Below are 22668 nucleotides of genomic sequence, written 5' to 3' on the forward strand. Positions count from 1 at the left end.
GATATTCATGTTAAAATGTGTTTTGTGTGTTTTGCTTTTTATTGGTATGACTATGGAAAATTAAATTCCTCGTATGTTGCAAAACATACTTGGCTAATGAAGTATGATTATGATTACATTATGTATTAAGGGCCTGTCCCACTTTCACGACCAAATTCCTGACCTCTGCCGAGTTTGCCCTTGACTCATACGCGCAGCATGGTCGTCACGGAGTCGTAGGTAGGTCGTGGATAGAGAACTGGCTGGCAAACAGGAAGCAAAGAGTAGGAGTAAACGGGTCCTTTTCACAATGGCAGGCAGTGACTAGTGGGGTACCGCAAGGCTCAGTGCTGGGATATTAATGATCTGGATGAGGGAATTGAAGGCAATATCTCCAAGTTTGCAGATGACACTAAGCTGGGGGGCAGTGTTAGCTGTGAGGAGGATGCTAGGAGACTGCAAGGTGACTTGGATAGGCTGGGTGAGTGGGCAAATGTTTGGCAGATGCAGTATAATGTGGATAAATGTGAGGTTATCCATTTTGGTGGCAAAAACAGGAAAGCAGACTATTACCTAAATGGTGGCCGACTAGGAAAAGGGGAGATGCAGCGAGACCTGGGTGTCATGGTACACCAGTCATTGAAAGTAGGCATGCAGGTGCAGCAGGCAGTGAAGAAAGCGAATGGTATGTTAGCTTTCATAGCAAAAGGATTTGAGTATAGGAGCAGGGAGGTTCTACTGCAGTTGTACAGGGTCTTGGTGAGACCACACCTGGAGTATTGCGTACAGTTTTTGTCTCCAAATCTGAGGAAGGACATTATTGCCATAGAGGGAGTGCAGAGAAGGTTCACCAGACTGATTCCTGGGATGTCAGGATTGTCTTATGAAGAAAGACTGGATAGACTTGGTTTATACTCTCTAGAATTTAGGAGATTGAGAGGGGATCTTATAGAAACTTATAAAATTCTTAAGGGGTTGGACAGGCTAGATGCAGGAAGATTGCTCCCGATGTTGGGGAAGTCCATGACAAGGGGTCACAGCTTAAGGATAAGGGGGAAATCCTTTAAAACCGAGATGAGAAGAGGTTTTTTTCACAGAGAGTGGTGAATCTCTGGAACTCTCTGCCACAGAGGGTAGTCGAGGCCAGTTCATTGGCTATATTTAAGAGGGAGTTAGATGTGGCCCTTGTGGCTAAGGGGATCAGAGGGTATGGAGAGAAGGCAGGTACGGGATACTGAGTTGGATGATCAGCCATGATCATATTGAATGGCGGTGCAGGCTCGAAGGGCCGAATGGCCTACTCCTGCACCTAATTTCTATGTTTCTATGCAAGTCGTAGGTACTCGTGGCATCAAGTAGGTCGGGGCGTTTTTCTAGCCTGATGAAAAATGTCCAACGTGAATTAGGTTGTGAAAGTGGGACAGGCCCTTTACAGTATAAAATTAAATTACTGTAATTCAACAGGAATTGCCAACAACTTACAGCGTTTACTGATTTTAACACAAAATTGTAACTGGAAAAGGACATTTATTGGGTATATTCTATTATTTTTAAATCAGTCCTGTTAGTAGTAAAATGTTAAATGCATAACTTTAATCCATTTCATTACATTAAATTTCAACACCTGACAGGTTTGGAAATCTTAAAATGTTTCCTGTAAGTATTATTGATTACAGTAAAGCTACCATAATCTACTATTTATTGAGAAATCTAATTGTTTGTCATTTGAGTTACCTGGAGCAGATTCCTGCAATCCTATAGCCGCACTGCATTTACTGGAATGATCCAATTCCAAGCTATGTCTCTGCGTTGCAATTTTAAAACACAAATATCCAAATCTGAAAAATCTGCCTGTCCGATGTTCCGAGCATGCTGGAATAAGTTTTACTGTAATAATGGAAATGAAATGTTAACTTTATTATGTAGTCTGAATAGTTTACATATTGACAGTGTTACAGAAATCAAGGAAGTTTCCGGTGGCGATGAGTCTTTTAAATGTTAAATCATTACTCAGCAAAATAAAGTTATTTTCAAGGAGTGTATGTATAAAGGTTATACTTTGATTTTGATTCTGCCAACTATTAGACATAGATGTAGAAAATAGGTGCAGGAGGAGGCCATTCGGCCCTTCGAGCCTGCACCGCCATTCATTGTGATCATGGCTGATCATCCCCTGTCAATAACCCGTGCCTGCCTTCTCCCCATATCCCTTGATTCCACCAGCCCCTAGAGCTCGATGTAACTCTCTCTTAAATCCATCCAGTGATTTGGCCTCCACTGCAGGGAATTCCACAAATTCACAACTGGGTGAAAAAGTTTTTTCTCACCTCAGTCTTAAATGGCCTTCCCTTTATTCTAAGACTGTGGCTCCTGGTTCTGGACTCTATTCTAATGAAAGCATGTCATAAATCCATTAAAAAAATAAAATAGATGTGGCATTAAGCTTTCTGAATTTGTAGTGCAATTTCACCCCCGCCCCCCCAGGATGGATTGCTTCCTGGAATAAAGATGTTGCCCTATTGCATTAGGAGAATGAGAGGTCTTCTGTTTGAGATACAGCTTGAGTGCGAGTTTGCTGGTGTAGATGCCAAGAATTTAGTAACAAGGAAACAAAATCCCAGATCCAGACTGTTTAGATTTGAGGTGAGAAGGCTCACATAGCAGTGAGTAAATCTTTGAAATTCTCTTCACCAGGGCGTGGAGTATGGATGAAGGCAAGCTAAGTTTTTTCTCTCAGGCCAAGATCAGGGATATCTTAATTATGGATCCATTTCCCAGGAGCAAGGAGGTGGAGGGTGAACTGGGGTTATGCCTCTAGCTGGGCTGCAGAAGGTGCCTCTGGGACACAAAGATGGTCGGGAGAGGAGAGGGAAATCGGTTTGCGGGAACTGCTCCAGTACATCGAGCGCATGGGCCGACTTTGGACTTTGAATAATGGCGGCAGCCGCATAAGTAATAAGCTCAAAATGAATTTCACTGTGATAAATGAACCACTATTGATTGACAAAGAAACATCTCAAAAGCATTGGGACAGGAGTCATCATCAGAATTATAATTGAACTCTAGAAACTTGGAGCATGGATTACAATTGTTACCCATTTCAACAGAATCTTGTTAATTTCAACACTCATGAACCTTGAAGAACAGGAATAGTTGAGGCACACAACGGGCATGCAGTTTTGGTTACTGCTGTTGTGCGGGATTAAAAAAAAAAATCAGGAAGAAAAGTCCTCCACATGTTGGCCAACAAGAAATAGAAAATCACACCATGACAAATTGTAAACTAAAGCTTGGCGATTACATGGACCATATGTCAGATGTTGGGTCAGGACTTCACCATGAACATAACATAATAGAAGTAATCAATTAAAAAATGGTTCCAAAGAAGAGTAAACAAAGAGCTTTAAAACATTCACACATTTGAAACCAGATAAAACAAAAAAAGTCAAAATGCAATGTAGTTTCTGCAATACTAAAATGTATTTTAAAACTATAATTAGTAGTTATTTTGTTCTTGAGATTGTAAGGAACCCATAAAGGCCTGGTCTACAGTATTAATGATGCCATTGAAAACCATGTTAAATTTGGAAAATGTCATCTGCTGCCCCCTCTCCACTGTTGTCAAAGAGACTCATTCACATTAACATTTCCAAGAGAAAGGAAATATGGATACAGATTAGGCTGAACATATCTGCCCAATATCTTCTAGAGATTAGAAGAATGGGAGGTGATTGGAAGAAAACATAGAATTATTTCCAGGCTGGATGGGGTCGGTGCAGGATCAATGCTCCCCTTGGATGGGAGGTCTAGAATGAGGGGCCACAATGTCAAAATATCATTCAAGGTGGGAAAGAGAAGGCAGTTCTTCATTTGAGAGTGGATCTTCACTCGAGGGGTGTGGGACTTGAGCATATTTAAGACAAACATTGTTAGACCCAAAATATTGAGGGCATCGAGGGATAGGATATTAGCAGATCATTTATTTCAGTGCCATGGCCATAATGGCAGAGTTAGCACAAGGGACTCAATGGCTTATTCCCACTCTTTCTGGCTTCAGAACTTCACCCACACTACAGCAACATTGCTACAGCTAAAACTTCACTGCACTAATAAAGTAGGTACATCCTCCAATTGCAGCTTTTGTACCATTTGCTACTTTATACAGGGAGCCTGAAAAAATTTCTGAGCAGTTTTGCTCTCTCCAGAGACGGAATTTGAACATAATACGATACAAATAATTTTACACCACAAATTAATCCATGTTTTATTGTTGTTTATGGTTTCAGTACAAATTGCAAAGCCAGCACTTGGAAATCCTAGTTGCAGTCAATCATTGTTTTTTGTCATCTTGCTTGGAAACATGCAAGCTATTCCCACTTGCTTGTTTAAACAAGTTTAGACATCACATTTTCAACTCGCCACTACCAAAATGAGTTGTTTTGGCATCTGTGGTAGCAGTAGTGGAGACATTAATAACTACCCTATATCTTACTTTTAACCTAATGCAAAACACATTATATCAATGAGCATCTTCCTGTATTTGTTAATGAGAAATGTCCCATGAAGAAATAAACCAAAGTAAACGCGAGTGAAACAAGGGAAAGCAAAACATACAGGCAGAAGTAAAAGTCACATCAACGGTCATGATAAAACTGAGTGGATTCTAAAGATGGAAACAATACTCAAAGTTAATGTTTTATAAAATTTAGAAAGTAGTTTTACTCAGTTAAGAATGAGGGTGGCAGTAAATACGAATTAATTTGAATTATAAAAAGGTCTCTGTTAACATGCTTCGTACCCTGAAGATTTAACTTTCATTTCCTCCACATTTCCAATACAACGACTTCACATTTAGTTACTATTTGGAGATGGACTAGCATTTTTACTGTCAGATTCTATTGCATACAAGAACGTTTTATACCCCACAATTTTCTTTACACCATGGGCCATTAACATTTCATCACTGTATATAACACTGTACTGTATTTGTACCCCTCACCTCCGATTACCTCATTGATCACATCTTCTGCAATACAACTAATAAATACTCAATTACAGTCACAAATCAAATGTAGAATAGAAAGCCTCCCAAATTACTATGCTCAGTAACAAAGTGCTCACGTTAAAACCTTCTCCTCAAGGCTAGAGCTACACCCAATGCAAGTGCCAGCATTGCAAAAGCTGCAGCTCCACCATAAAGCAAGACCGACGTGGTTGTTTTTGAAGGAATGACCTCTGTAGAAACTTCTGGCTCAGTTAGTGGAGTAATTTCAATTCTTCGCCCCTTTTCAAAACCTTCCTCTTCCAGTTTGGTTTCTGGGGCATCCTCCCAGACCCCTCTTTTCTTCTCATCCAATTGCTTTCTTATTTCTTGCAGAGATGTCGACTGTTGTACTTCACCAGATTGAGATACATTTTGTTCTGAAGCCGTTGGAGATTTTTCCTCGACTTCAGCGACTGCCTTTGGGGGCAGTGCTGATAAAGGATCAGTTTTCTCTGCTCCAACAGAAGGCTGCCCCTCTGCTGGCATTGTCTGTTGTGTAGATGGAGGTTCTGACTCCGTTGTGGACCCAGTTGTCTTTAGCTCCAATTCCTGCCTCTCAACGGCTTCAGTAATTTCTTCCTTTTCTACATGAACAATATCAGAATTGGAAGAATTGTTTTCGCTCCTCTCTTCACCTCCACCATTACTATCCAAGCTCTTCAATTCCTCTGGATCCATGGATAGCTGTTGCCAAGACTCTGCTCCAAGAGAAACTGGCATGCCTTCAGTATGCCAGCTTTGACTAGTGGACAACGATGCTGGCATGCTAGCCACCTGCCAGGAACTGGTAACAGCGAGTGGTTCAGGAGGGCTTACTTGACCAGAATTGTCACTAGTTAAGATATAAATATCATTGCTATCATCCACCGTTTCTCCCCGTTCTTCATCTTCAGAATCAAGACTGAAAATAGTGCCCTAAGAATGACAAACAGATTGAAACCCAGGGTAAACATTTTTTTGGTACAAATATTTGGTACAAATTCTACAATTCTGTCAGATAGATTAGAGACTTTTGTATAGATGTGAACTTGCAAGAAGCTGACAGTGCATCAGGAGAAATGTGAGAGTCTAAAATATTGCAATCCTAGATAACTTATTTCTAATGAGGATGTGTTAGAAGGAAAGCAAACTGGGGAGCTGCAATTGACTGAACGGGGCTTGAGAGAAACCTAAAAGCAAAAGTTGGAGGAATGAAATTGGCAAATTGACAACAACATCAGATAAAAAGAGACAAGTTATTTGAAGGGCTCTGGGGTGAATGGTGATTAGAACCAACAGTGCAACTTGGAGAATAGATAGCATAGAAACAGGCCATTTGTTTCTTTAGATATACTGAAGTAAATACAAATTCACATACCTAACACATCACTTATTAAACTGGATGACCTGAATATCACGTGCTTTCCAGTTGGTTAATTTCTACACAATCACCTAAAGGCAATGAATATCTGCTTTCATGTATTTTAACAAAGCTCAAAAGCACTTCACAGCAGCCCACCTGTAGAGTTGCTGCTCCAACAGCACCAGAGACCCAGGTTCGATCCCGACCACGGGAACTGTTTGTGTGGAGTTTGACCAGGTTGGTTTCCTCCGGCCTCGCCAGTTTCCTCCCACATCCCAAAGACGTGCAGCTTCATAGGCAAATTAGCCTCTGTAAATTGCCCCTAGTGTGTAGGGAGTGGATGAGAAAGTGGGATAAGATAGAACTAGTGTGAACGTGTAATGTATAGTTAGTGTGGGCTTGTGGGCCAAAGGGTCCGTTTCCACGCTGTATTTTTAAACTAATCATTAATAGTGAACTAATCAAGGCTGAGCCATATCTTGCTGCCAACAATTGGTCACCCTATTCTCATACCTACTGGTAGACTCTAGCTGTTTGGTCCAAGCTACATATTTTTAAAATGTACAATAAGCAGAAAAATTTGAATGAAAGGCAAAGTGAAAAGCATAAATGAGATATAAACAGTAAACAAGAACAGTTGTAAGTGTTTGCTCTTTTTACTTTTGTTAGATACCCTAGAAATTCATTTAATATATCCCGTAGGGGAAGTGATTGGGTTCTAATTTCCCAATGTTCACATTTCCCCCAAATTCTACCGATGCCATTTCCCAAATGCCAGTCGTTCCAAATGCATATGTTTGTTAACACAGTTCCAAAATCCCCATAGAAAATTTGCAATGGGAAAACAATCAACGTCAAATTCAATGTAGCAGAGGAATTTGAAGAAAAAGCAGTAGGATATCGGACAGTGGTGTTGACCACTGCCCCTGCATGTTATACACCCATTAGTGCAAGCTTGGCATCTGCCTGGCTAACACACACGCACGCAGATATAATTCAACTTTGCAGTAATGCCTCACTCCTTTCAGTACAGAACTGTTCACATAATCTCCTTAGTTGCAAAAATTCAAAGTTAACAGCTCGTTAAAGATTAGACCGAAGGTACACACAAAATGCTGGAGTAACTCAGCAGGACTGGCTGCATCTCTGGAGAGAAGGAATGGGTGATGTTTGGGGTCAAGACCCTTCTTCAGACTGATCTCTTTGGGGCTCTTCTTCAGAGGGGTTTCGGACAGGAACCGAAACATCACTTATGCATGTTCACCGGAGATGTTGTCTGACCTGCTGAGTTACTCCAGTATTTATGTGCCCTTTTTTTGGTAAACCAGCATCTGCGGTTCCTTAGGTACACACAAAATGCTGGAGTAACTCAGCAGGACAGGCAGCATCTCTGGAGAGAAGGAATGGGTGACGTTTCGGGTCGAGACCCTTCTTCAGACTGATGTCAGGGGAGGGGGTGGGACAAAGATAGAATGTAGTCGGAGACAGTATGACTAGTGGGAGAACTGGGAAGGGGATGGAGAGAGAAAGCAAGGGCTATCTGAAGTTAGGGAAGTCAATGTTAATACCGCAAGGGTGTAAACTACCCAAGCAAAATATGAGGTGCTGTTCCTCTAATTTGCATGGGCCTCACTCTGACAATGGAGGAGGCCCAGGACACAAAGGTCAGATTGGGAATGGGAGGGGGAGTTGAAGTGCTGAGCCATCGGGAGATCAGGTAGGTTAAGACAGACTGAGCGGAGATGTTTAGTGATACGATCGCCGAGCCTGCGCTTGGTCTCGCCGATGTAGAGAAGTTGACACCTGGAACAGGGGATACGGTAGATGAGGTTGGAGGAGGTGCAAGTGAACCTCTGCATCACCTGGAAAGACTGTTTGAGTCCTTGGATGGAGTCAAGATGGGAGCTAAAGGGACAGGTGTTGCATCCCTTGCAGTTGCAGGGGAAAGTACCTGGGGAGGGGGTGGTTTGTGTGGGAAGGGACGAGTTGACCAGGGAGTTGCGGAGGGACCGGTCTCTGCAGAAAGCAGAAAGGGGTGGAGATGGGAAGATGTGGCCAGTAGTGGGATTCTGTTGGAGGTGGCAGAAATGTTGGAGGATTATATGCTGTATGTGACAGCTGATGAGGCGGTAGGTGAGGGCAAGGGGGACTCTGTCCTTGTTACGAATGGGGGGGGGGGGGGAAGGGAGAGTAAGAGCAGAGCTGCGGGATATCGAGGAGACCCTAGTGAGAGCCTCATCTGTAATGGAAGAGAGGAACCCCCCCCCCTTCCTAAAGAATCCGCGGTTTCTTATTTCTACGTTTAACATGAAGGCAGGCAACTTGCATTTCTTCATAAATGTATTACAGAGCACCGTGCCGTAATCCAGAATTGTGACTGTTGGAAGATTAAAAAGCTCAATCACACTACACGCTGACACATAAGGTGCATTTGTTCACCTCTACCAATGCTAGATAAGACAGGATGCTGCCTGCTGTGTGGCAGGGATCTACCTAGAAACAATGGTAACATGGCAGAACTCATTATATAATATCTAAACTAGGATTAGGGAGGGTTATTCTGCATGCCAAGTTCAAATAGAGACTTACAGATTTCTACAAACAACTAGTTTAAGTAAACCATAATATGCAGGCTATGTACAGTGCACAAGACAAACTGGAGATCAAAAACAGAATACCTAGCTAGATTCCAGTTGGGAATGCGGGTTTTTTGAAAGAGAATGAGAGTTTGAAAACAGCCCGCTCGGCCCAACATGTTCGCACCCACCAAGATGCCTCATCCAAACTCTGCCCATTTGCCTGCATTCTTTGAATTCATTGAAGCACTAGATGTCCTTATAATGTACAATAAATTGAAAGTGTCTCAAGGCGATGGACTATAGCTACGTTACAGCTTTAAGAGAACCCAGCCCACTTTGAATCTTCAATAATTTACTGGCAGGAAAGTCAGAATATTGCCTTTACAAACACACTTTTCAACCAAAACATTCTTGTGAATTTTCTAACCTTACAACTTGATTAACTGTGCTTTATTATAAATTCAGGCATGTAAAATACAGCCATTTATTTATGATTTTAGTAAAACACATAGTGCAAACAAATTAAAAGCAGAACATGGCTCAGTATTAGGGGTGGCACAGGGGTGCAGTAGGTAGAGCTGCTGCCTCACAGTGAGTGAGACCTGGGTTAGTTCCTGACATCGGCTGTTATCTGTGTGGAGTTTGCATGTTCTCTCTGTGACCGGTGGGTTTCCACTGGGCTTGAAGGTTAACTGGCCGTGTAAAATTGCCTTTAAATGGCAGCAGTGGATGAGAAAGTGGGAAAACAGAACTATTGTGAAAAAGTGATCAATGCTGGGCACGGACTCGGTGGGCCGAAGGACCCGTTTTCATGCCCTAGCTCTAAATTAAGCGAGCATTTGAAATGCAACATTACATTAAATTTGAACGGACATAAATGCATATTTAGGTATTGACCATCAAAAAAAGTGATAGCATACTTTGAATATAATACGTTTTGTCAGAACAGATCACATTGTAATTCACTCTAGCTTTTGCTATCATGTTGCTGGTTTTATTTGAAACTTTCTTGGTTATTATTAATAATAAGGGCTTTCATATCATTGTTCTACAAATACAGCCAAGTTGGCCAACATCTATCAATCTTGCATGAATGAGGGAAAGTGCTGGATAAAGAAGATCAGAATTACTACCAATAAATAGTTTGCCAAAGCCAGGTGCCAGTTTCTTCCAACAGAAAGCAAGAGGAGTATCGTGTTTGGTCAGGTCTTTCTAGAGAGCACAAATTGTGTAGAGTTCTGCAGCAATGATTTATAGCTGGTAAAATTCTGCTTCTCAGAAATCATCACCTTGTTATGGTTGGCATCAAGAAAGCTTAAAAAAAAGTATTTTACAAGCAGCTTGTAAATTCATTGATAGTTGGACTGCTATTTTGGACACTTCTTCTAACAGAATATTTGATCAGTTACAGATATAATTGATTATTTTATACATCAAAAACGGCTCTTCTTAAATAGAAGGTAGACAAAAATGCTGGAGAAACTCATCTATGGAGCAAAGGAATAGGTGACATTTCAGGTTGAGACCCTATTCGTTCACTCCATAGATGCTGCCTCACCCGCTGAGTTTCTCCAACATTTTTGTCTACCTTCCATTTTTCCAGCATCTGCAGTTCTTTCTTAAACACTTCTTAAATAGAATTTCTTCAAATCTCTATTAGAATCATAGGGCTTAAAGCCAAAGGTGGTTTGGGCTACCGAGTCCACCCTGATCATGTAGTAAAGCTGCTGCATTACAGCTCTGGTGATCTGGCTCAATACAGTGTTGTCTGGATGGTGCTCAAATCCATGCACTCTAACCCTGGTCATCCCACATTCCTATCAACTTCCACTGTCTACCACTCACCTACACACTCCGAGCGTTTTAAAGTGACCAATTAACCAACCAACTTGTATATTTCAGGAGCATGCGGAGAAAATCTACTCGATCACAACAAGACCTGCATACAGAAAGCACTGGAGGTTGTGATTGAACAGGTCAATGGAGCACAATACAGCAGCTCCACTGGAACTTTATTCTGTCCTTTGATTCAAATTGCTTCATCCCATCATATTTTAAAGTTTTCCCCCCTCCCCTTTACAATTTCAAATGATTGTTGCAATTCTCAGTTTAAAAGCCACACTGTGGAAGATTTTAACTGAAGCATTTACCATTTCCTCTGCTACTTCTTCGTAATCCTGGGCTAGAAACTAAAGTCCAAGCGACCATTAGAATTTTGTGTTAATATCATAAATAGTACTTTCTTACCTAAACTTTAGTGAATTAATCCTGGAATCATTACTGATTTCCTTGCAAACCTAGTATTTTATCCTCTTCCTCCACTCCAAAGACTAACAATAGTAATTATTCAACAAGTCTGTAAATTGAAATAACAAAAACAAGTTATCTTTGTTAAATGGCCAGTATCATTTTGGACTGTAGTAACGATTCATCTTGATATCCCCTGTGGGTTTTACACAACTAATGCAACTGTCCTCTGGCTACATTATTTCAGTTCTGTCTTTTTCTCTGATTGATTCCACACCAGGCTTATAAAATGAAGCCGCTCTTCTTTAATAGTTGCAATCGTTACAAAAATTGGAATTTCTTCTAAGGGAAAACTGCAATTTTGGATTCATGCCAGCCTCCCTCTGAAACTGAAAGATGCTAGGGATAGGAGGTAGAAATCACCTTGAATAAAGGCTAATCTTCACGTTGATATACGGTGGATTACCCTCCACCCTCACTGTCCAATCTCCAGTTCCCAGGCACTTCACAAGAACATTAAAATATGATTGAGCTACAAGAAGTTAGATGCAAGCAGATGACAAAAGACTGGTCAAAGAGGAAGATTTTAAAGGAGCAGGTTGCAACTAAAAGGTAGGATTTAAGGAGGGAATTCAGAGCCTTACGAGCTAAAACCATCTAACTCCATGATTAATGTCAGGACACAAAATGCTAGGGTAACTCAGCATGTCAGGCAGTATCTCTGGAGAACATGGATAGGTGATGTTTCTGGTCGAGACCTTTTTCAGAACTGGAGATTGCAAGTCTCAAGAAGCAACAAAGGACTGAAACACAGATGACATTTGTCTTTACATTATTTTGCTAAATCAGGTGCCAAGGCAGGTCAAAGGAACACTGGGATGGGACACAGAATTGAAGATAGGAAACACTTTAGGCACATTGTTCACAAGCTAGCAGGACTGGATAATGAATAACCAACTCTATGAAGAACAATAACGTGGATTAAGACATCAGCAGTAGATAAATGGAACTAGGAGCAATTTCAGATAATATTATGGGAAATGGTAACAGACAGCTTTGACAATGGTGTGGATGTGTGATTAGAAGCTCACTTCACAAACAAATCTGATAAAGGTTGTAGGCAGCCTCTCTGTTACAAGGGTCAATCAATGGGCCTGGATTGGAGATTGAGGTGGTAAATTAAGATCATTTCTGCAGTTCATATTATTTGAACGTCAGACCATCCGACAAACTGGAAACTATCGATCAAAAGGTGGTGGGTGAGACATAGGGTGCATTTTGTTGATATTGTTGAGGGCTAAGAAAATACAAACGGTAGTCAAGATAGATCCTCAAGTTAACAGCAGGATAAAACGCCTGCTCGGCTTGGATATGGTTCTCTCAAGGGAACTATTGATGGTGGTGCATAGATCATTCTTGTCAGGACAATTTCTTTCAGAAGTTGCAACTGGTTGACAAACTTACCCAACCACCTTGCTGGATGATATAATCAGCATTTGTCTCCTCAATGTACTTTACTCCAAACTCCACCATTGTCTTTAGCGATGGCTTGATGTTGCTCGTTAGTAACTGCCTTAATACCACTAGAGAAACCAGAACCTAAAAGAAAACAAGAATAAATGTAAGGTAGACACAAATTGCTGGAGCAGCTCAGCGGGTCAGGCTGCATCTCTGGAGAGAAGGAATGGGTGACGTTTCGGGTCAAGACCTTTCTTCAGAATAAACAAGAATAAATGTATACTGGAGAACAAAATTGACAAACATACATAATCTATCAATAGTTATAGAAAAGACCTATGGGATTGCCAGCCCATCAAAACAGAGGTATATAAATTATTTGGTATCCAATTACATTTTGAGAGAAAAAAGCTACCTTTTTACACAAGCAATTACAGATGCTGGAATCTTCAGTTAAATACAGAGTGCTAAAGGAACTCAGTGGGCAAGGCAACATCTGTGGAGGGAAATGGACAGACAAGACTTCAGACAATGGGCTTTCTTCAAGAGCGGAGGGGAATTAGGTGGTAGAAAGAAGGGAAGGAGAGGCTGGCGTGATAGGGAAGTCCAGGTAAAGAGGAAGAGATTGGCAAGAGAAGGGTGGAGCTTGTTACAAAGCCTAGCTGGCATAAGTGACGACAAAGGGTTTTAGATGGTGAAATCTGATAAGGAGAGTGAACAATGAAATGTAGAACCAGAGGGAGGGATGGCAGGTAGGTGGAAATGGTGACGAATATGGGATGAGTATGAGGGGGCAAAGAAATTCCAGGGGGGGAAGAAGAGAGAGAGAAGAGAGGGCAGCAGGATAAAAAATGTGTGTATGAGAGGCCCTGGAGAGCGAATTAACCTGAAATTGGAGAATTCATTGTGCATGCCATTGGGGTGTAGTCTACCCAAACTAATTGCGAAGTGCAGTTCTTCCAGTATGCGTGTGGCATCACCCTGACAGTGGAGTAAGCAGTATGGGAATGGGTAGTTGAGGTGGTTTGCAACCGGGAGCTTCTGCTGGCCCTGGCACAGACCGCAGTATCCAAAGCAGTCGTCTAGTCTAGGTCTGGTCTCAATAGATCCAGGGATTTGGATGAAGATGTTTAAGAAGGAACTGCAGATGCTGAAGAAGGGTTTTGGCCCGAAACGTTGCCTATTTCCTTCGCTCCATAGATGCTGCTGCAACCGCTGAGTTTCTCCAGCATTTTTGTGTACCTTCCATTTGGATGAAGATGTTTGGGATGTTAACAGAAAGATACATAAAGTAAAATCAGTTGGCTTTTTCATCCTTATCTAATATAAGCACCATGCCATTGGCCATTGTGGTTTAATTTTAGCAGCTTCATGGTTGTTTTGATACAAGCAGTTGTTTGACCATTCTGTTCCATAAACATGCCAAGTTGGTGTTGTTGCCAGTTCTACGCGACTAAACTTAAGATCAGCAAAACTTGCTAATCTTTGGCTCTCAACATAAAAGCCGTTTAGAAATGAACCGTAATATAGTCTGTGATCCAACAATCAGCAATCAATAAATAGGCTTCATGATCTAATGTATTGTCAATTTTCAGCCAATTAATTTCTCATTAAACACGACTGAAAATTGGGATTTCTTCTTTGCTGTTTGTAGCTAAGCTTTTGACTTTGAAGCACAAAACAAAGAATTGCAGGATTTATTACCAACAGAAAAACAAATAAAACCATATTATTTTCCCTCCGTACAAAGGGAAAATATTCCAACCTCGTATTTTAATTTCCTGCAACCCTTGCTTGGCTTCAACTCAAGTCATGCAACTTGTCTGCAATATATAGCAGAGGGGAAATTAGGCCAATTCTGACCTCCCAGTCACATGGTACAATTGCATTACTTGCAGTACTTTGCACTTAAAATGTAAAATGCAGCAGAGAAATACCATGATGACAAGGTGTATCAGTATGAAACCTAGTCATGGAAGTTAACCATTCTAATAGTTAATATGCAAATATCTTACTTAGATATTTCCTTTTGTACCATAACAAAAATCCCTCAGGAGCATCTGAACAATTTGGTTACCATTTGAACAAAAATGTTTGAAACTGACAATCACATGCACATTAATAATTTGCACATTCCAACTCACTGCTAAGTATATTACTGGTGAATTACTTAGTCACCAACTCAAAACAATTCAATGGAGACAATTCAAAACATGGGATTGAGTAGCCACAACTGCAATGTTGCAATACAAAATTGTCAAGTGCATTTATTTCCACAAGCATAATTTATATACTCTGTACTGATGCAGAGTAGATGCCGAAAGGGAACATTTCCATCTCCTCCAAAGATAGACACCAAATGCTGGAGTAACTCGGCGGGACAGGCAGCATCGCTGGAGAGGATTGGGTAACGTTTCGGGTTGAGACCCTTCTTCAGAGAACGTCACCCACTCCTTCTCTCCAGAGATGCTGCCTGTCTCGTTGAGTAACTCCAGCTTTTTGTGTCTATCTTCAGTAAACCAGCATCTACAGTTTATTTCTGCACATTTCCATCTCCTCCTTTGAGCATTGTTTAAAATGCCTCCATTTCTGTTGGTTATGTAGTTTTGTACTCTTGACACATACTCCAAACACAGCTTGGACTGGAATGTTTCAGAACAATGCATTCTTTTTACCTTACTCCACCCTCTGGCGTGGCTGGTTAGTTGATTTAACTGCTCTCTGTACAACTCGTATTCCAGAGGTCTGAAAAATGAGGGAAAAGTTACCAAAAAAATTGTTTGAGATAGCCCCAAAAAATTGAACACATTAGAAAATCCAGGACACATAGCTGATGCTTCCAAATTCTACTAAATTAAGTGATTTTAGCATAGGTCCAATCAGATGATGATAAAATATTCCATTACTCATAACTGTAGAGAAGTTGCCAACCAAATACGGCCCAAGGTGGAGGTGTCCATTAAATGACTGCTTTAGAAACAAGTTAGTGAAAGAGTGGTAGCCCAGCCCAATACTAAAACAATTTGCTCAAGGTGAACCAATTGTCATACAATGCAAGATTATAACACCAATGCAACTAGAACTAGAGCAGTAATAATATAACTCCAACAATGTGCTGTCTGACTATTGGAGTAACTCAGCGGGACAGGCAGCATCTCTGGATAGAAGGAATGGGTGACGTTTCGGGTCAGCTTCTGAAGATGGGTCTTGTCCCGAAACATCACCTATTCTTTTTCTCCAGAGATCTTGCCTGACCCACTAAGTTACACCAGCATTGTGTGTCTATCTTTGGTGTAAACCAGCATCTGCAGTTCCTTCCTACACATTTGCAAAACTAGATGGTTCACCACCTTGATCATCTGCTGCTGACCCTCCTTTAGTTCAGTTTCCTTCACTTCCTTGAAACTTGTTTGGCTTCCTTTCCCAAACTCCCTTGGGAATGACCAAACCGTTTGCAAAACTCCCTTGAAGACAAGTTAATCGAAATATTTAACTCAAGATTTAAAATGTTGGGATATTAATAACATCCAATAGTCCAGAAAATTTGCCAATCTCAATTGTGCACTTTAAATAGAGTCACACAGCATGGACACAGGCCCTTCGGCCCCACTTACCCATGCTTATCAAGATGTCCCATCTACACTAATCCCATCTGTCTGTGTCTGACCCATAATCCCTCTAAGTCTATCCTATCCACAAATAGAAGTGGCTATGCCAAGAGGCTTCAAGGGATATAGACCAGTTGGGTGAATGAGTAAGAACATTGTGCATGTGCTGGAAAAACCCACTTTGGTGCACAAAACAGATAAGCAGAGTACTGATGATGGATTGGGTAAAGCAGACATACAAAAGGGACTCCTCTGCCCGCACGCGTCAGACAATAAACGTGCACATGGGGGAAGTATTTAGGAAGATGAATGAAAATTACAAATATACGATGCCATTAATCAAATGTGCAGTTCTGTTTGCAGCAGAGGCAGAGATCCAAGCAAAGATGCCTCATTACAAAAACAAATCGCTCTGTGATATCTATTTAGTGACAATTGTGCAAAAGGTCTAAATAACACAACTCACTTGGCAAGAATATTTTGCAGTGCTCCCTCCACCTGCACAGGAAGCTCCCGAAACACTCTCTCCCCAAGGTGAGCCATGCAGTCTTCTATTGAGCTTTCTGGATTTGCAGGACTAAATACTGGAGAAGTGTGGCACTCAAATCCTGTACTGGCAAAGGCTGCAGGAGACAAGTGAGAAACAAGTCAAAAAATGTATCATCATAGAATTTAAAAATCAAACAAAATCCTTCCAGAAGCGTGTGTCAAAAGTGTGGTGCAGGTCCACCACCGATTTTCCAGCAACTAGCGGCCCTACACCTCTTTAATTCCGGACAAAAATATGAATGCGCATTTGAAACCCCCCCCCCCTGAAAATGTGGGACTAGGCCAGCTGAGCCGGTCGACCTCATCGGGATTTCTGCGGCCAATCAGCGGGTTGAATTTCCTGTGGCTGGGACTCTGGAACACCAGCCCAGCAGATCCGTTCCCATAGCCGACTTCTGAGGCAGACTTTGCATGCCGGCATCTTGACTCCCTGGCAGCCTAGGCAGACTGTTCGAGTCCTCTTGGAGGCCATGACCTCAGCAAAACAGATAATCCAGAAAGGCCCTGGAACCAAGGGTGCCGGAAAAGTCGGTGGTGGACCTGTACTAAATTTACTGCAAAAAATGTTATACTGTTAAATACACATAGTTCAAATTTGACACGCAATGATCATGGGCAAACACACAGATTGCAACACTATTTAGATTGAGTTTTTGTGTTTGACAGCAAAACATTTTGATTCAGTGTTACAATGTATGGCCCTTGTCATAAAACTCAATTCAAAATAGAAGCAAGATCTTCAATAAAAAGGAAATACTTTAACTACTTTATAGAATACTTAGTCCTACCCGGTCTAATAAAAACAGGGATATCCACTGCACTCAGTACGCCCCCTCCCCTCCCCCCAAAATAACAAGTTGTGCACGCTTCCAATGATAGAACAGAGGGAAATAATTCCAAAAATTCACCGTGGATGAGTAACATGCTGCAATACGTAGTGTTTATATTTAAATAATTAACCATTAACAAATTAATGATACACTGAAATCATAATGAGCTACTGACATGGCAAAGACCAATTATAAAAGTGCCCCTTTGTCTCTTCCCATCTCCCAATTTTATTTATTTTTAACAAATTAAACTTAACATGACGAGATCAAGGCACACAACACCCTGTAAAACACCCTTCATACCAAAGAACGTCATTTCAAATTAAATATTAAAGTTTCATTTCAGAAAGCTAGACAATTACCTGGGTGTTTCCCATTAAAAATAACGTAGCAGAAAAACACTTATCCAAACATGTCAGGGATTATACATTTCAAATGGGAGGAACATTTCTTCAATAGAATAACAAGTTAAAAAAAAAAAAGACCAGAAGTTAATTTAGAAACAAGGAACTGCAGGTATTGGTGTACTAAAGACACAAAGTGCTGAATACCTCAGCGACTCGTGGAGAACGTGGATAGGTGACATTTCGGTCGGGACTCTTCTATAAATTACAAGTGAATTTGACATTTCAAAACCAAAACATTCTGATCATGTTTATACCAATATAGAAGTGTTCAGTTTGCCCTTCTCTGCACCAACAATCCCTAAAATGTTTCTTGCTCTATCACCAGATGTAGATCAGATACAGTGTGGGAGACTATAGGACATCGCCATGAGCTCTAGCACACCTGGATTTATTTGTAAAGCAAAGAAATTACAGAACGTTGCATACTCAATTTGGATCCAAAATATAAAATATATTAAAATGCACTTGAGGCATTTAAGAACCGAAACTAATTAAAACACAAGATGGAGATATTTACACCAACCTTTATTAATTTCATCATGCAGTTGCTTAAGTTGCTCTTCTATTTCCATCTTCATATTCTCAATTGCAGAAGGCTCCAAAGCAACCCTTTCTGTTGATTGCGTGCCTATAAAAATACAGTGAAATCCTCATCACTGGCTGAGGTTACGAAATCACGCTTATCTAACGTCGGGCAGATGCATGGCAGATGCAGTATAATGTGGATACATGTGAGGTTATCCACTTTGGAGGCAAGACCGGGAAGGCAGGTTGTTATCTGAATGGTGCCAGGGTAGGAAAAGGGGAAGTACAACAAGACCTTGCTGTTCCACCATCATCCTTCCTAGAGTCCCTTTCCAGTCAATTTTGGCTAGCTCCTCCCTCATGCCAACATTGTCCCCTTTTCTCAACTGCAATACTGACACTTCCAATTTTACCTCCCTCTCAAAACATATCTCAACGAGACCTGTGTGTCCAAGTACATCAGTCACTGAAAGTAAGCATACAGGCAGTGAAGAAATCTAATGGCATGTTGGCCTTCATAACGAAAGGAGTTGAGTATAGGAGCAAAGAGGTCCTTCTGCAGTTGTACAGTCCCCTGGTGAGACCACACCTGGCGTATTGTGTGCAGTTTTGGTCGCCTAATTTGAGGAAGGGCATTCTTGCTATTGAGGGAGTGCAGTTTAGGTTCACGAGGTTAATTCCAGGGATGGCGGTACTACCATATGATGAAAGAATGGAGCCACTGGGCTTGTATTCACTGGAATTTGAAAGGATGAGAGGGCATTGTATAGAAACATATAAAATTATTAAAGGATTGGAACACGCTAGATGCAGGAAACATGTTCCCGATATTGGGGGAGTCCAGAACTGGGGGCCACAGCTTAAGAATAAGGGGTAGGCCATTTAGAACCGAAATGAGGAAAAGCTTTTTCACCCAGAGAGTTGTGAATTTTTGGAATTCTCTGCCTCAGAAGGCAGTGAAGGCTGATTCACTGGATGCATTTAGTTAGATTAGGAGAGTTAGTTAGGGCTCTTGGGTCTAGCGGAATCAAGTGGTATGGGGAGAAGGCAGGAACGGGGTACTGATTGTGGATGATCAGCCATGATCACATTGAATGGCAGTGCTGGCTCGAAGGGCCAAATGGCCTACTCCTGCACTATTGTCTATGTATCCACATTAAACTTGTTAAAATCACTACTGCTTTTCAACTTAATTCTGCTTTTCCAAAGCAATGCTCTTTACACTGATAAGATATGACACATTGCCAGAATTCATTACAAGCCATGCAGAAAGTTAATAGGCAGCTTGTGCATGACTGCAGACAACATGGCAAGTTGTTAAGTTTCCAAAATTATTTAAGGATTTACAAGTGAATAAAATAAGTCAAGTCTACTCCCCCCCCCCCCCCCAAGTAAAAATCTAAACTTAGTTAACTTTTCCCCCCCAAGGCAAAAAAGCCAGCAATAAAACTTTGATCCTTTAATAGTTAACCAAAAAGTAAAATTCACCAAAGGAGATACATTAGTTGATTATAAAACCATTCTTTGGCTACGTACATTCGTAAGTGAACATTTTAAACACACATCAATTAATCCAGACAAATGTTTAAGTTATTTGATTATGTTTCATGAAATATATTCTTAATCACATCACTAAGGATACCTGTCAATAATGGAATATTTTCTTGTGAAGCCAGCCCCAAATAACTAAGGACAACATATCTGGTCTCATAATGAAAACCTTCAGGTAGGGATGTAGCCATTTTCACTTGACCCTTTTCACAGTCAGCTACACGATAAGAAAGAGAAAATAATGACTGTTACAAAAATATGCACAAGCAACATTACACAAACTGATTATTTGCGATGTTTATCCAGTTACAAATTACTTCCATCCTTACTTTTGTCAATTAGTAAAACCACAATTTAAGTTTCCAGGAAAACTTAACCTCTTATTTAAGTTTTGGAACACCACTCAAAAGTCTTACCCATGACCAAAATTTCAAACAAGCTCAAACGCTGACTTTTGAGCATGCAAATAGGCGCAAACTTAAGACGATCGCCAATGTATTCCTTTAAAACGCAAGCTCAGACGGCAACAAAGTCAGTGTGTCCTTTGTTCGCGACCCCACCAAATGTCTGTGTGCAATTCCAACGTCTGACAGCAATAGAGAAACAAGGCGGTACTTGACTGCCGTCAGTCAGCCCATGCCCTCACCATTACATTTACACAAATTGGCGAATACACTTTCTTAAAATCCAAGATCAAACTTCAGAATGTACTACATCACAAATGCAGTTTAAAAAACAATTAAATATCTAATTTCGTTCTTTAAACTGACCCGTGACGTTAAAATACTCTGCAATGCTCTTACAATAGTTTCATACAAATCTGTGAATTCGCTTTTTTACCCAACCAGCACTAACTACTTCATCACAAATGCAGTTTTAAAATATACAATTTCGCTCTTTAAATTGGCCTGTCACATTAAATTAAATAGCAATGTGTTCACAATACTTGCACGCCAAGTATTGCTTCACAATACTTGCAAATTCGCCTTTAAACAAATTCAAGATTCAACCTCGAAATGCACCACTACATTACAAATAAAACTTTATTTAAAATATCTGAATTTCGCGAATTGACCCGAGACATTAAGTCACCATTACATTGCAACATGTATACACAGTAGTTATACACAGATTGTGAATTCTATTTTTTGAACCGAGGTTAAACTTGGAAATGCAACACAACTTTAAAATTAATTGTTCCCGATGTTCAGAACCTGGAGTCACAGTTTAAGAATAAAGGGTCGGACTGAGATGAGGAAAAGTTTTTTCACCCAGAGAGTTGTGAATCTGTGGAACTCTCTGCCACAGCAGGCAGTGGAGGCCAATTCATTGGATGTTTTCAAGAGATAGTTAGATTTAGCTCTTAGGACTAAGGGAATCAGGGGATATGGGGGCAAAGCAGGAACGGGGTACTGATTTTGGATGATCAGCCATGATCATATTGAATGGTGGTGCTGGCTCAAAGGACTGAATGGCCAACACCTGCACCCATTTTCTATTTACGTTTCTATTTAACAAACAGCTTTGAAATTAAATATTTTGTGAGACAGGCCCAATTGCACAACAGAAAGGGGAAATGATATTAATATTGATAAAGTGCTTGCACAAACACGGGCATTCCGTTTTGATTAGTCTCCCTCCCTGCCCGCCTGTAGTCCATGTGGTTAAACCTCCCCTTGCAGGGAAGGGGGTGAAAGAGGGGGAGGACAGAGGGGAGGGGGAGAAGGGAGGGGGGGAAAGAAGGGAGGGGGGGAAAGAAGGGAGGGGAGGAAAGAAGAGGGGGGAGGAAAGAAGAGGGGGGAGGAAAGAAGAGGGGGGAGGAAAGAAGAGGGGGGAGGAAAGAAGAGGGGGGAGGAAAGAAGAGGGGGGAGGAAAGAGAGGGGGGAGGAAAGAGAGGGGGGAGGAAAGAGAGGGGGGAGGAAAGAGAGGGGGGAGGAAAGAGAGGGGGAGAGGAAAGAGAGGGGGAGAGGAAAGAGAGGGGGAGAGGAAAGAGAGGGGGAGAGGAAAGAGAAAGGAGAAAAGAGAGGGGGAGAGGAAAGAGGGGGGGAGAGGTAAGAGGGGGGGAGAGGAAAGAGAGGGGGAGAGGAAAGAGAGGGGGAGAGGAAAGAGAGGGGGAGAGGAAAGAGAGGGGGAGAGGAAAGAGGGGGAGAGAGGGAAGAGACTGACCTGGCGCGGCGGGGCGAGGTGCTGCCGCCTCCTTATTTAGACGCGCGCCATCTTTTGTGGGAGGGAGCAGAGCAGCCGGGCCCGGCCCCGCCCCGCCCAGAGGCAGCTCCCCCCCCCCCTCTCTCTCTCCTCCCTCCACAACCAAAGATCTTATAGCTCCACAACTACAGCACATCTGTGTCTCCCCTCACCTTCCATCCCCTCCCCTCACCCCGCTGCCGCCGCCATTCATTATCTTCCGCAAACGCGGAATAAAACAGCCGAAACCCGCTCTCCTCGCAGCCGGGTCAGAGTTAAAGCCGGTTAAGGGTTAAAGGTCAAAGAGACGACGCCAATGTCCAAGGCGAAGCACTTACATGTGTAAAATGTATTAAAAGCGCAGT

General features: G+C 41.6%; 1 protein-coding gene across 4 annotated transcripts; it reads right to left on the bottom strand.

Moving 5' to 3' along the window:
- Positions 1-4217: 4217 nt before the first annotated feature.
- On the bottom strand, positions 4218-22625 carry bcl2l13 (BCL2 like 13). Of its 4 annotated transcripts, XR_004414783.1 has the most exons (8): positions 20536-20737; positions 20211-20336; positions 18567-18671; positions 16724-16880; positions 15325-15394; positions 12656-12790; positions 11192-11300; positions 4218-5938 (listed from the first exon to the last, which is right to left on the bottom strand). XR_004414783.1 is itself a non-coding variant. In XM_033037442.1 (7 exons), exons 2-7 carry the CDS (start codon positions 20308-20310, stop codon positions 5102-5104), a joined length of 1404 nt encoding a protein of 467 aa, XP_032893333.1. In that variant the 5' UTR covers positions 20311-20336; positions 22497-22625; the 3' UTR covers positions 4218-5101. The 4 variants fall into 4 exon arrangements, 3 of the variants coding, with proteins under 3 accessions (XP_032893333.1, XP_032893332.1, XP_032893331.1); XM_033037442.1 differs by lacking the exons at positions 11192-11300; positions 20536-20737 and adding an exon at positions 22497-22625; XM_033037441.1 differs by lacking the exons at positions 11192-11300; positions 20536-20737 and adding an exon at positions 22286-22392.
- Between the last annotated feature and the right edge of the window lie 43 nt (positions 22626-22668).

Source organism: Amblyraja radiata, chromosome 19, assembly GCF_010909765.2.
Source record: "Amblyraja radiata isolate CabotCenter1 chromosome 19, sAmbRad1.1.pri, whole genome shotgun sequence".
Lineage (NCBI taxonomy): Eukaryota > Metazoa > Chordata > Chondrichthyes > Rajiformes > Rajidae > Amblyraja > Amblyraja radiata.